The sequence below is a fragment of the Acinonyx jubatus genome, chromosome D1 (assembly GCF_027475565.1).
Source record: "Acinonyx jubatus isolate Ajub_Pintada_27869175 chromosome D1, VMU_Ajub_asm_v1.0, whole genome shotgun sequence".
Lineage (NCBI taxonomy): Eukaryota > Metazoa > Chordata > Mammalia > Carnivora > Felidae > Acinonyx > Acinonyx jubatus.
In genome coordinates, this window is record NC_069390.1 from 10,511,201 (window position 1) to 10,525,036 (window position 13,836).

Here is a 13,836-nt window from a genome sequence, read left to right on the forward strand (position 1 = left end):
ATTCATGAGTACTGCTGCATCCGGGGTAATAGCATATAAAAGGAGTGATCATTTTGTGAGCTTTCTTTCCAAGCTTTTGTGAGCTTTTTTTTCCATGGCTCACTTTCTTCCAAGGTCTTCCCAATGGTGTGGCTCCTTATTGCACTGAAAACCCCTGCTCTCTCCTTTAATGCCCCCCTCAAATTTGCTTCCTCGACCAGGCTTGTTCTTTGCTTTCCCCATCACTGCCAGAATAAATCATATCCCTCTCAGGGTGCCTGGGTGACTCAGTCGGTCTAGTGTCTGACTCTTGGTTTCAATTCAGGTCATGATCTCATGGTATGTGAGTTCGAGCCCCACTATCAGTGTGGAGCCTGCCTGGGATTCTCTCTCCCCCGCCCCCCCTGCCCCTCCCCCACTCGGTCTCTCTGTCTCTCTCTCAAAATAAATAAATAAACTTAAAAAAAAGACGCTCTCTCCTTCTCCCTCTGCCCCTCTCCCCCTGTTCATGTGTGCTCTCTCTAAAATAAAATAAAATAAAATAAAATAAAATAAAATAAAGTAAAATAAAATAAAATAAATCATATCCCTCCGTTGTATCTCTGTGTGTCCCCACGTTCTGTCCCGTGTTAGGGAAAATTGCTTGCACGTTGTCCTCTCCGTGAGGCCAGAAGTTCCCTGAGGTCACGGACTTTGCTGTGTTCACCAATGTTAAACTTCCTTGAACATACCAAATGCTCAGGACATATTTAATCACCAAATGAATGATTGAAAGAATGAATATTGGGTTGTCTAGACATTTGCTTTTCCAACCATGAGCTCACACAGGTAAGCACACAAGGCCCCAGGTGTAGACACCCCGGGGAAGGATCTCTTTGTTAAAATCCACTTTCAATTTCTGTCTCCTTTTTAATAGAGTCATTGCACGATTTACCAGGCCGAATGGAACAAAGTCACGATGCACACCCGTTAGAGAGACATTTCCCTAACATTGTCAGGGAAGGAGGATCCTGGGTTTCAGAAGCCCAGAACGGGGAGGTCTTCTTTTGGTCTCAGCGAAAGATGCTTCTAGAAGCTGTGGCTTTGCTTATCTGGAGCCCTGGGCCTCGTTGGAATAAGTCGGTGGCAAGTTCACCGGTTCTGGGACGACCACTGGGTTTGCCATATAGACATTCGGGAGGACCACGCCCACCTGGAAAACACAGGCGCACAGGAGGGGCGCTGGGAGGGGTGCAAGAGGCACCAGGCAGGTGCGGAGGCCTTGAGGCCCTGGGAGACTTCTCTGCTCCTGGGCCGGAAGGGGAAGCATGGTGACCCTGGGGTCTCCGCCCCCTTCTGGGCATCTTCCCTCCCACCCAGGAACCTCGGGACTCACGTTGTGCTGACAGCAGACCAGTTGGCAGCCCAGGTGGGAAGATGCACAGGCAATGCCGAACTCGAGGAGACAGAAAATGAGCAGCACGCCCGAAATCGCCACTCCGGGGGTCTGGAACCAGAGCAGGTAGAGGTCAGGAGTGCTGGCCGGGGCGTTCCAAATGTGGCTCTGCCGTGGACTGTCCCTGTGGCTTGGAGGAAGGCCCCTAACCTCGTCTCAGCCTTGTGGGGACAATGTCTCACCAGGCTCGTGTGAGGGTCAAGGGTGTGTGGACGAGACCTGGTCCTTTGACACTCACTGCCAGGGCTCCTCTAGAGGGAAGGGTGGTCATCCTTCAGGAAAACACCTGGATCACGTGAGCGGGGAGGGAGAGGAGCGGCGGCTGAGCAGACGCAGAGACAGCGTCTACGCGGACCCCTCTGTAGCTGCAGTCAGTCACCAATCCGGCAGCCACGAGCCCTGTAGCCACGAGTCCCATGTGGCTGCTGAGCACTTGGGATGTGGCTGGTCCCAAAGTGACAGGTGCTCTAAGTGCAGAATACACCCAGGATTTATTTCAAAGACTGCATAGCCCAAATGCAAAATAGCAAATTAATATATATATATTCATTTTGCACGGATTACATGTTGAAATGACATTTGGGATATATTGGGTTAAATAAAATATATTATTAAGATATTTTCACTTGTTTCGTTTTCTTCTTCTTTTTTCTTTTTTAAAAATTTTTTTTAACATTTATTTATTTTTGAGACAGAGAGAGACAGAGCATGAACAGGGGAGGAGCAGAGAGAGAGGGAGACACAGAATCTGAAACAGGCTCCAGGCTCCGAGCTGTCAGCACAGAGCCCGACGCGGGGCTCGAACTCATGGACCGTGAGATCATGCCCTGAGCCGAAGTCGGACGATTAACCGACCGAGCCACCCAGGCACCACCTTCTTCTTTTTTCTTAAGGCGGCAACTAGAAAATTTAAAATCACACACACAGCTCACATTATATTTCTACCGGGCAGCCCTGTTCCATAGCACAGGTTGGTCCATGGGCCAAATTACGATCCATGGGCCAACTCCTGGCAGCTGCCTACTTTTGTAGGTAAAGTTTTATCGGAACACAGCCATCCTCAATGCTTATGGATTTTCTATGGCTGCTTTCCCACTACAGGGCAGGGTTGAGTAGCTGCCGTGGAAACCAAATGGCTGGGACACCTGGGTGGCTCAGTCGGTTAAGCATCTGACTGTTGATTTTGGCTCAGGTCATGATCTCATAGTCGTGAGATCGAGCCCCACGTTGGGCCCTGTGCTGACAGCTGGAGCCTGCTTGGGTCTCCCTCTCTCAACAAACAAACAAACATTAAAAAAAAAAAAAAAAAAAAAGAAACCAGATGGCTTGCAAAGCCTTAAGTATTTATTCTCTGGCCCTTCACAGAAAACCTTTGCTGACCCCTTGTCCACAGTCATGGGCAGCAAGGTGAGAACGTGAGCAAGGATTCAGGTAGAGGCACGTGTGTGTTATTGTCACATTTAATTCTCCTCATAATGTCATAAGGTAGATTACTCTGTTGTAAAGGCAGAAACTAAGACTGAGAAAAGTCACGTGCTTAAAGTAACACAACAGTAAAGCGACATGTCGGGGACTTTAAACATTCTTCTGATTCTTGATGGTACTTCCTTCTGCTGTAGTGCTGTGTGAAGAAGCTTGGTGTTTGGGCCTTCTAACAATTTTCTAAATGTAGCCGAGTCTGAACCTGTGGGGGGATGTTGGCTCAGAGGGGTACTCACCACACCCCAGGTGTCATAGTAGGGATAAGAGTCAGGGCGGGCATAGATGGGAGGGAGACTCATATCCATGATGAAGAGTGTGATTCCAACCACAGAACAGATTGCGCTGACAATGTTCAAGCCCAAACTGCTATTCAGCTGAAGAAGACACAGAGGGTCAGGGTGGGAGAGGAAAATCATTGTAGCTGGGATGAACAGAGACTCGAGCTTCTTAACGTGAATCCCTGGAACCTCAGTTCTGTAGCAAGTAAAGTGATGTTCTGTGCAAAAAAAGTGTGGGCGTAAGTTAGCTTTGAGAAAAGCTGGGCTGAACAAAGTGAAACAGGCCTTTGCTGTAGGACTTCTCAGAGCCTTTAACAAGGATCACGGATCTTGCGGAGAGGGGACTAGTCAATCGCCGTTTCCTCGAGTTTACCTACCCATCTTCGACTTGCTTATCCCACTGGGGATAGGTAGGAAGCTCCGCCCAGTGTCTTGGGATGCGACAGGCTCTGATGTCCCATGATTCTGCGCCATGTGCAGAAAGACATGCCCAGATCTCATGAGGCACAGGGACCTGGCCATCCTGAGGCCCCTCACCCTAGACAACCTGCCGTGAGGGGAACGAAGGCGCTTTCTCGGCCCATTGTTAGGGGACCTCGGAGTCTTGTTCATGGGATTGGCAGAGACCGCTTGGCCGGATTCCTGAGGGAAGCAGGTGGTTGGGCCTCCCCTGGCTTCCCTGTAGAGATGGCCGGAGGCCCGCTCTGTGCGTCACGGCCACTGGCAGTATCCGCTCTGTTGCAGGGGAGCGTGGGCCCCCGGGACTTTTGTGCCCCCTCCGGCACGAGCCTCTGAGGGACGGATGCTGTTCTGTCTCTGCCTCCACACCCTGATGCCTTCACTCAGGGCTGTGTTGTCCTTCCTTCCCTTGAACCCTCTGGACTCCTTCCTGCCATGACTCTGGCCAGGTTCACATGGTCCTGTGTGTGAGTATGAGTGAGCACATGTGACAGCGTCTGTGTCTGGTTAGAAGTAAGCGCAAGGAGGGGCGTCTGGGTGGCTCAGGTGGTTGAGTGTCTGATGTTTGGTTTCGGCTCAGGTCATGACCTCACAGATGGAGCCCCACATCGGGCTCTGGGCTGGCGGTGTGGAGCCTGCTTGGGATTCTCTCTCTCTCTCTCTCTCTCTCTCTCTCTCTCCCTCTCTCTCTGCCCCTCCTCCCCCCACACACTCTCTCTCTCAAACTATGTAAATAAACTTAAAAAAAAAAGCCTTATAAAAGGAAGTAAGTGCAAGGATGAGGGGGGATTGTGCGCTAACCTTTCCCCACCGTGTGTGTCTCCCATAGGTCCCGCTGGGAGAGCCCGGGTCAGGAGGTGACTTACCAGGTAAGAGGATTTTGGCTGATTTTCGGCTGACACTGAGAGGGATCCTGAAATGATGAACTGGCACAGAAGAGTGGGGGTTTAGAAAGAGGTCAGAGGTTAGGGCCCCATCTCCAGATTTCCATGATTCTGGTCACACGTATTCTCTCATGCACACTGGGTTCCTCTGCTGGGACCTCCAACTCAACATGGGGGAAAGGAAGGAAGGAAGGAAGGGAAGAAGGAGGGAAGGAAGGAAAGGAAGTAGAAGGAAGGGAAGAAAGAGGGAGGGAGGGAGGAAGAGGAAGAAAGAAAGAAAGAAGGAAAGAAAGAAAAGAAAGAAAGAAAAAAAAGGAAACAGGAAAGGAAAGGAAGGGAAAGGAAGGAAAAGGAAAGAAGAGAAAGAGGGGAGGGAGGGAGAGAGACAGGGAGGGTAAAAGGAAGGAAGAACAAGCTCTCTTGTACCATATGACAAGGCAGCAAAGTGAGATAAATACAGATTCTAGGACTGAGCTGACCTGGTTTTTCAGTTCTGGCTTGAAACTCATGTGATGTGGGTAAGTGATTAATTTCTTGAGGTCTTTATTTCCTCACACGAACAGCGGGAAAAACTACCTGTCCTCCTAAGGGTGACCGCCAGGAGCTGATCCATGCCTTGCGTGGGTCATTTGGCATTCATTATCTTACACGCAGTCGAGCTTGCACATAGGAGATGTGCAGGAAGTATTATTTCTTTCCTTGTCTTTTATTTGCCCACAGGCGCATCTTGTTGGTTTGTCATCCTTCCCTTGGGATTCGTTAGGCACGGGGGCTTTGGAGGGAAGGAGGAAGGTCACCAGCATCTTCACTGCTTTGAGCTAGAAGCCCAACGTCACCTGGGTGAGGACTTGAAAGGTAGCGTCGCACCTCTAAGATGCTCCACCTCAAATATGAAGACAGGGAGGTGGATTGTGTGCCTTTATTTCGACACTGGTATTCTGCAGGCGCAGTAGATGGTGGGCTTACTCACTGTCATGAGCCCAGTGTGGTGGCAACGGTGGTCTGAGAGGGCATCGGCTGTGGTTGAACAACAGCTTCGCCGAGCACTCACTGTGTGGGGTGCTTTTCAAACCTTGCCTTATTTAACTGCATGGTGGCCCACCCAGAACTATTATTATTCTCCTTTTTGCAGGCTGACGCTTGTGGAGTTTAAATAACTGACCCGAGACCATCCAGCAGATGGCTGGTCCAGATAGTTGAATCCAGACCCCATGTTCTTCGCCTTTACCACACAGACCCTCCCACCACTCAGGGTAGATGCGTGCACCTTGGGGTGGAAATGGTTTTACAATGGAAAGTTACTCTAGCTTCCTACGCCTTTTAAACGGAGTGTGATTTTTCCTATACGTGGAAAAATAAATCTCAGTCTTACAACCTCCTGTTATGGAGACTTGATGGGAAGGGAAGAGAACAAGAGGCTGACCTTCTGCGGGCCTTGCTGGTCCTTTTAAGGTGCCAAAGGAAATGGGCCTTTGTTATGGGAGAGGACATTAGTGATCTTTAGGAAATACATAGTCCTGGACAAGGTAACCAAGAACAAAACTGCTTTGCAGATAAAAGGAGGGGGGCAGTCAAGAGAGTTTAGCAACCTGGCAGAAGGGGAGATGCCAGGGCAATTGCCAGGCACTTAAGATTATTCAATAGCTTTTTTTTTTTTCTCCTCCCCTCCCCCATGGTCTTCTGTTAAGTTTCTCAAGATCCACATGAGAGTGAAAACATATGGTATCTGTCTTTCTCTGTATGGCTTATTTCACTTAGCATAACACTCTCCAGTTCCATCCACGTTGCTACAAAGGGCCAGATTTCATTCTTTCTCATTGCCAAGTAGTATTCCATTGTGTATATAAACCACAATTTCTTTATCCATTCATCAGTTGATGGACATTTAGGCTCTTTCCACAATTTGGCTACTGTTGAAAGTGCTGCTATAAACATTGGGGTACAAGTGCCCCTATGCATCAGCACTCCTGTATCCCTTGGCTAAAGTTAGAGAGGGAGAGAGCCAAACCATAAGAGACTCTTAAAAACTGAGAATAAAATGGGGGTTTATGGGGGGTGGGAGGGAGGGGAAAGTGGGTGATGGGCATTGAGGAGGGCACCTGTTGGGATGAACACTGGGTGTTGTATAGAAACCAGTTTGACAATAAATTTCATATATAAAAAAAGATTATTCAATAACATCCAATGCTTAAGAGGAAGCCATTCTTTGGCTGTGATGTCAGCCTCTCCATTGCCCCAAACTCCATTAAAATTGGTTGTACAGACACAGGGCTTGGCGGGGAGGAACAGGGGCTGAGTTCCAAGTCTGGGTCCATGCAAAGCAGAGAGAGGACTTCAGCCTCAAGAAATGAGACCCAGATGGAAACAAAAGAGAGCAGGTGCTCACAGAAAGATGCTCCCGAGAACATAAGCCCTACCATGTTGCAGGCGTTGTAGGGGGATTATGGTGGATGATAACACTAGGCTATTTTATTTAAATCTCATGGGATAAGAAGGACTTTGGTTAATTATCTAAGGTTACTTGGGAATTCTGCTATTGATGAGAAAAGTTGCATCTGAATCATAGATAGGTGTGTGAGTCCAGAGACGGCAGGCTGTGTAACAGCAGAGAGAAAAAGGAGGTGGGAGGGAGGACGGGGAAAAGGGAGGTGTGTGTGTGTGTGTGTGTGTGTGTGTGTGTGTGTGTGTCTGTGTGTTTAGCTAAGAGGACACTAGAGAGAATGCAAAAGAATCAAAAAGGCAGTAAAGTGGAGAAGATAAAGGACTTGTAGTTCTTAACTTTTATGGAGTCATAGATCACCCTGAGAATCTGATGAAAGCTATAGACCTTTCCAGAAAAAAAAAAGTACACACTCGCATATCAAATATTTCGCCACCACGGGGACTCTGAAGCCCATCCGTGCACCTAGGTTGCGTCCCCTTTGCTTAATGACTGTTCTGTGGCTGGGTAGCCACTCTCAAACATGGGTGGAAATGTCTTTTCTCCTGGAGCTCAGGCTGGGGGCCTAAGTTGAGCAACACTCGAGGGCTATTACCAATACATTTTTTACACATGGGCATTGTTGTGTGAATTGGAAAAAGGTGCCAGCCCTGGGTTGATGAATAAGAAGAAAATTCGCTGACCCATGGCGTGAGCCAATTAGAAAAGGTGCCCACTCCAGGCGAACGGCGTCCTGTAGGGCTGTCACTTGGTGTTATGGCTGAATTGTGTCCCCTCAAAATTCACCTATTGAAGTCCTAACCCCCCCCCCCCCAGTACCGCAGAATGTGACTATCTTTGGAGAGGGGACCTTTAAAGAGGTGACTAAGTTTCAGTGAGATCACTAGGGTGGCCCTAATCCAGTGTGACTGGTGTTCTTATGTGAGGAGGGGATTAGGGCACAGACACACTGAGGCCGCGTGAAGACACGGGGAGAAGGCAGCCATCTGCACGCCAAGGAGAGAGGCCTCAGAACAACCCTGCAGACGTCTCGATCTTGGCCTTCCAGCCTCCAGAACTGTGAGGTAACGCATTTCTGTTGTGGAAGCCACCTGGTCTGTGCCCATTGGTCACAGCAACCCGACCAACCGACATGCTTGGTAGGCGAGGCCTGAGCCAGATTCGCGCCCTGCTGGCTCCCTTGGCTGGGAAGCTGCTGCAGAGTGTAAGCCACACAGCTTGACAAGGTGGCCCCGGGTGCGCTGGCACTTTCCGGGAGCTCATTTGCGGGGTGACCTCACGTTACTTACCCAGACGCCTCCCCAGAAGGGAAAGCCTCCGTAGAACGAGATCGCTGTGTAGTGCCCTGAGAGGACGGTGGCCATGATGGAGCCGAGGCCCACGTGGATCAGGCCAATCAGGATCTGGATGGCCTGTCAGGAGAGCCACAAGCTGAAGCCCTGGTTTCTGAGGCTGGATCCTGCCTTCCCTTTGTGCCTCCTTTTTATTTTCATAAATCGTTTGTTTTCCTGGTCTAACAAGTAATATGAAAAGTAGAAAAATGAAATGAACACTTCCCACAATTACCCTCCGCTCAGGGGAAACACCCCACTTACGTTTTGGTATCTAGCCTCCCGTGATTCTTTTCAAATATATATTCCGAGAACACAAGATGGCTCTGTACATTTAACATCTTATCGTGAACACAGCCCCATGGCAGTAAGCGTTCTTCAAACATATTTTTTAAAAGGCTGCCTGATTCCATCTTGGGATGTTTTGGGGAGTAGTTGGAACAGAGATACTGAACAGGTAAGATTGTCCCCCCTTTTTCCCTGTTATAAATAATACTATCATGAACATCCTTGCAGATAAGTCTTTGTGTTCATCTCTTATTTCTTTAGGATGTTTTTAGGGATTGAATTGTGTGCGTCTCTCCCTCACCAAATTAATATATTAGAATTCTAACCCCCAGGACCCGAGAATGTGACCTCATCTGGAATTAGGGTGGTTGTGGATGTAATTAGGTAATCCAATGTATACTGGAGTAGGGTGGGTGCCTCATCCTACGTGATTGCAGTCCTTTTCAAAAGACAGATACGAAGAGACACACAAGCACACAGAAGAATTCCATGTGTGCCAAGATCGGCACTGTGCTTCCACAAGCCAAGGAACCACCAGAAGCTGGGAGAGAGGCTGGGAGAGACCTTCCCCTGGTGCCTTCACAGGGAGCATGGCCCTGGGGACAACTTGATCGTGAACTTTTGGCTTCCGCAACCGTGAGACAACTTCTGTTGTCCAAAGCCACCCAGTTTGTGGTACTCTGTTATGGGAGCCCTAGGAAACTAATATAGATATATTCCTGCACAAGTGGTATTTGGACATATACATAGATATATTAGGTATGTATATGTCTCTGTGTATACACTACAAATATGGCGGCACACACAAATATATTATTTCCTCAAATTTGTACAAATGGTAACAGACTATACACAGACTATTTTTTCTTTCCTTCAAGGATGTATCCTGGGCTAGGTCCATCTCATGACGCAAAAGCCTTCCTTGTTCTTTTTTATAGCTGTAGTACGTTCCATTCTTTGAATAATACATCGATGTAACCGGGATATATTGATGGATATTTTGGCTCTTTCCCATTCTGTTGTCCACACAAACCGTGCTGCAGTTAATAAGCTCATCCACATCGCAATTCTTGTGTGCACGGGCGTATCTGCAGGACAGTCTCAGAAATGGAATTATCGGGCATTTGGTAAATTTGGAGGATACAAATTGCCCTCCACACAGGCTGAATCGACTGACCCTCGCATTAGGCCCTGAGCTCAGGCTGCCTGGGTCGGAATCCGTGGTTGTCATCTTTCAGCTGTGCAGTGAAATGTGCCCCTGCTGGTCCCGCTCAGGATGGCCTTGCAGGGGGAAAACCGTTCTGAAGTGCTATTTTGTTGGCTGTCTAACCTGATTTTTCCCCCCTAATGGCCAAAGATTCCATTCGAGAAAGCTGGGTTTAGGCTCCACCTAGTGGCTTGATACACCCACTTTCTTCCAGAGGCCACGTGGATCGACATGTACTCTTGCAACAGGACCAACATTCCAGTTTACCACTTTTTTGTGGCTTTGCTTCCTCTTTCTTAAAGCGCCTAAGGCAGAAATTACAAGGCCCCACACTGAGACCCTGGTGATGTCGCACAGCTGAGATTTCTAGTGGATCTGGGTTTGGCAAGGCCGGATCAGCTCCTACCCCTCCTCCTGGATTTGAAGTTTCCGTATTTCCAAGCCTCCCACTTTGTCCGACTCCAGCCAGGGACCCCCGGCCTGCAGAGTGAAATGTCACTTACCCCTAAGACTTTGCCCTCTTTCAAGGCTCTCTGGGCAGGTTGCTCAGTTACAGATGACTTCAAACCAGGGGGGTTCACAGGAATGAGGTGGACTTGGGGCTGGTTGCTGGGATACGGGGGCACCTGACACATGCTTCCTTGGATCTCAGGATACCCGCTGGGGGGTGCCACCACAAACATGGAATTGGCCATGGGTCCTGCTGAAGCCATCGGGTTCCTGCTGCTAAAGAAATGTGATAAATATAAATGTGATAGGGGCGCCCGGGTGGCTCAGTCAGTTAAGCGTCCGACTTCGGCTCAGGTCATGATCTCGTGGTCTGTGAATTTGAGTTCCACATCTACCCCTGTGTTGGGATTCTCTCTCTCTCCCCCCTCTCTCTGCTCCTCCCCCATTTGTGCATGTGCGTGCTCTCTCTCTCTCAAAATAATAAACTTAAAAAAAAAAAGAATACATGTGATAGACTCATCTTTTTGAAAATTAAAAAAGATGTTTTTTTATTTTTGAGAGAGAGAGGGAGAGAGACAGAGTGCAAGTGGAGGAGAGGCAGAGAGAGAGGGAGACACACAGAAGCCGAAGCAGGCTCCGGGCTCTGAGCTGTCAGCACAGAGCCTGTTGCGGGGTGTGGGGGCTCAAACCCCCGAACCATGAGATCATGACCTGAGCCGAAGTTGGAGGCTTACCCGACTGGGCCACCCTGGTGCCCCTAGACTCATCTTTCACGTAAGCACTAATGTTTGCATTAAAAAAGGACTTTTGCCTCCAGTAGCTCATTTGAGCATCTTAACCACTGATGAATGTATTAATCCTGCTTTAAAGATAATATCAGGTACCAGTTACGGGGCTCTTATATAAATGGCCAGGCAGTCAGCACTTTCCAAACACATTTCCTTTAATCCTTAAAACACCAGACCAGCTTTATAGGTGAGAAAACTAAGGCTCGAAGGAGCGAAATGCTGCCAGAAGGCGAGAGCTGTGTTTTTCTCGTTTTCAAATCTCTTATAAAGCTTAGCATGGAGTCATACCGTCTGATTACAAAACTTTAGAGGTGGAAAGTCTCTTGGAGAACACTGAGTCCAATTCTCTCAATTTCTGGAAAGGGATACTGAGGCTGGGGGAGTGGACATGAATCCCCCAAGGTCCCAGTCACATAAATATTGGTTAAATGGAGAGCATACTCTTCAGAGGAAGCCCTGTTGTTAGTGTGGTGTCTATTCATTGCATGTCCCACGCTGCTCAGTTTTCTGGGCCACTTACAAATTCTGGTCTGGTTTTTAAAATTTCTTTAATTTTTTCGGAGCAGACACCCCCCCCCCCCAAAAAAAATGTTTGTGCAATAAACCCTGCTGCATGCTCTACCCCACACCCAGATTCGTCGTGTGTTGTTTGGCAGAAAGATCTTATCACCATCCCTCCATTAGCCATAAAAACCATTGGACGGACGATACATACTCACTTTGCTCTGCTGGCGGCTAAGTCTCTCTTGCTCCTGTTCCCAACTCTTTGCTGTAGGCAACCTGATTTCCCGAGAGAATGAACACACGAGGCTCGGTTGAGTGATAATGTTTAGAAAGATCTAAAGTCCCTTTCAATTTTCTCCCAGGTGCAGGCCAGGTCACCAGCTGCTTAGAGCTCAGCCTCCCGCTCCCGGTGTTTGCTTCCGGTTTCGGTCAAGGAGCCAATTAAATGCAATTCAACTGGCCAAGTGTTTAAATGGTATCTGTGCGGAGAAGAAAGGGTTGTTTTTGGTGCTCTGGGAAACACAGAGCGAGCTGGGCACTCAGGGATCATGTACATGGCTGTACCACAAGACAGAATGACCTAGATGCTACAGTTAATTACAGTTGGAGAAACAAGAGTCCCCAAAGGAGAACAGAGGAGAAACTCACTTACTGGACTTGAAAACAGGGAAGACTCCAAACAGAAGGTGGAATTTTGAAATCGATAAATGGCATGAGAGAAGGGGAGTCACAGCATGTGAAATGAGGATTGCAATGAACTTCAGTCTATTTTCATCTAAGCCAGAGCCTACAGGAAATCAGAAAACACCTGGGATATATCCATGATGCACATCGTGTGACTTGCATGAAATGTAAATGTACAAGAACTGCTGTACTAGGCAATGAGTATCTTGATGGAATAGTTAGCTCATCGTGTTCACCTTTGTCTTCCTACTGGCGTATAATAGGGACTCAGCAAATGCTTATTGAATGAACAAATGAACAAATGAGGTCGATGAGATGACTAGAACTTTGTAAAATGGTCAACAGAAAGGTCGCTATTGCAGACAGGGAGCATGGAGGGCAAAGGCATGGAAGAGAGGGGTGGAGGACAGATTCTGGGGGTGGCTGAGAGTGGCAGAAACATTTTGTGGGAGAAAGGACATTGAAAGTCGTGCGGATGAAAAAGTAGACAGAGCGAAACTTCATGTCTTTACCCATTTTTCTATCAGATTTCTGGACCCTTGTCCTTCTGTGTTTAAGAGTCCTTTATAGGGGCACCTGGGTGGCTCAGTCAGTTGAGCATCTGACTTCGGCGTGGGTTGTGATCTCACGGTTCGTGAGCTCGAGCCCCATATTGGGCCTGCTGCTGTCATTGCAGAGCCTGCTTCGGATCCTCTGTCCCCCTCTCACTGCCCCTCCCCTGCTTGAGCTTTGTTCAAAAATAAATAAAACATTAAAAAAAAGAGTCCTTTATATATTTCAGGATATTAACACTTCATCCGGGATATCTTTACTCCAAATTTGACTACTATCTTTTGATTTTTATGGTGGCTTTTAATTATGTACACTTAAAAAATTTCTGTAGCGGCACATGAAAAAATGCTCAACGTCACTCCTCATCAGGGAAATACAAATCAAAACCACACTGAAATATCACCTCACGCCAGTCAGAGTGGCTAAAATGAACAAATCAGGAGACTATAGATGCTGGCGAGGATGTGGAGAAACGGGCACCCTCTTGCACTGTTGGTGGGAATGCAAACTGGTGCAGCCGCTCTGGAAAACAGTGTGGAGGTTCCTCAAAAAATTAAGAATAGATCTACCCTATGACCCAGAAATAGCACTGCTAGGAATTTACCAAGGGATACAGGAGTGCTGATGCATAGGGGCACTTGTAATGATTGTAGCAGCACTTTCAACAATAGCCAAATTATGGAAAGAGCCTCAATGTCCATCAACTGACGAATGGATAAAGAAATTGTGGTTTATATACACAATGGAATACCACATGGCAATGAGAAAGAATGAAATCTGGCCCTTTGTAGCAACGTGGATGGAACTGGAGAGTGTTATGCTAAGTGAAATAAGTCATACAGAGAAAGACAGATACCATATGGTTTCACTCTTATGTGGATCCTGAGAAACTTAACAGAAGACCATGGGAGAGGGGAAGGAAAAAAAAACTTATGAGAGGGAGGGAGCTAAACCATAAGAGACTCTTAAAAACTGAAAATAAACTGAGGGTTGATGGGGAGTGGGAGGGAAGGGAGGGTGGGTGATGGGTATTGAGTAGGGCACCTGTTGGGATGAGCACTGGGTGTTGTATGGA

The 13,836-nt window shown here is 47.9% G+C and overlaps 1 protein-coding gene and 1 long non-coding RNA gene across 3 annotated transcripts; one reads left to right on the forward strand and one right to left on the reverse strand.

Moving 5' to 3' along the window:
• Positions 1-574: 574 nt before the first annotated feature.
• LOC106977895 (membrane-spanning 4-domains subfamily A member 8-like) lies at positions 575-11,875 on the reverse strand. The gene is made up of 7 exons (XM_027045113.2): positions 11,741-11,875; positions 10,287-10,509; positions 8,247-8,369; positions 4,500-4,559; positions 3,133-3,270; positions 1,355-1,465; positions 575-1,171 (listed from the first exon to the last, which is right to left on the reverse strand). Exons 2-7 carry the CDS (start codon positions 10,494-10,496, stop codon positions 1,067-1,069), a joined length of 747 nt encoding a protein of 248 aa, XP_026900914.1. The 5' UTR covers positions 10,497-10,509; positions 11,741-11,875; the 3' UTR covers positions 575-1,066.
• Positions 1,185-5,896, forward strand: LOC128311754 (uncharacterized). 2 transcript variants are annotated; one of them, XR_008290307.1, is made up of 4 exons: positions 1,185-1,486; positions 4,463-4,502; positions 5,238-5,372; positions 5,650-5,896. It is a non-coding gene; the product is annotated as an uncharacterized LOC128311754 (long non-coding RNA). The 2 variants fall into 2 exon arrangements; XR_008290308.1 differs by having other exon boundaries at positions 1,187-1,486; positions 5,238-5,357; positions 5,650-5,894.
• Positions 11,876-13,836: the final 1,961 nt, after the last annotated feature.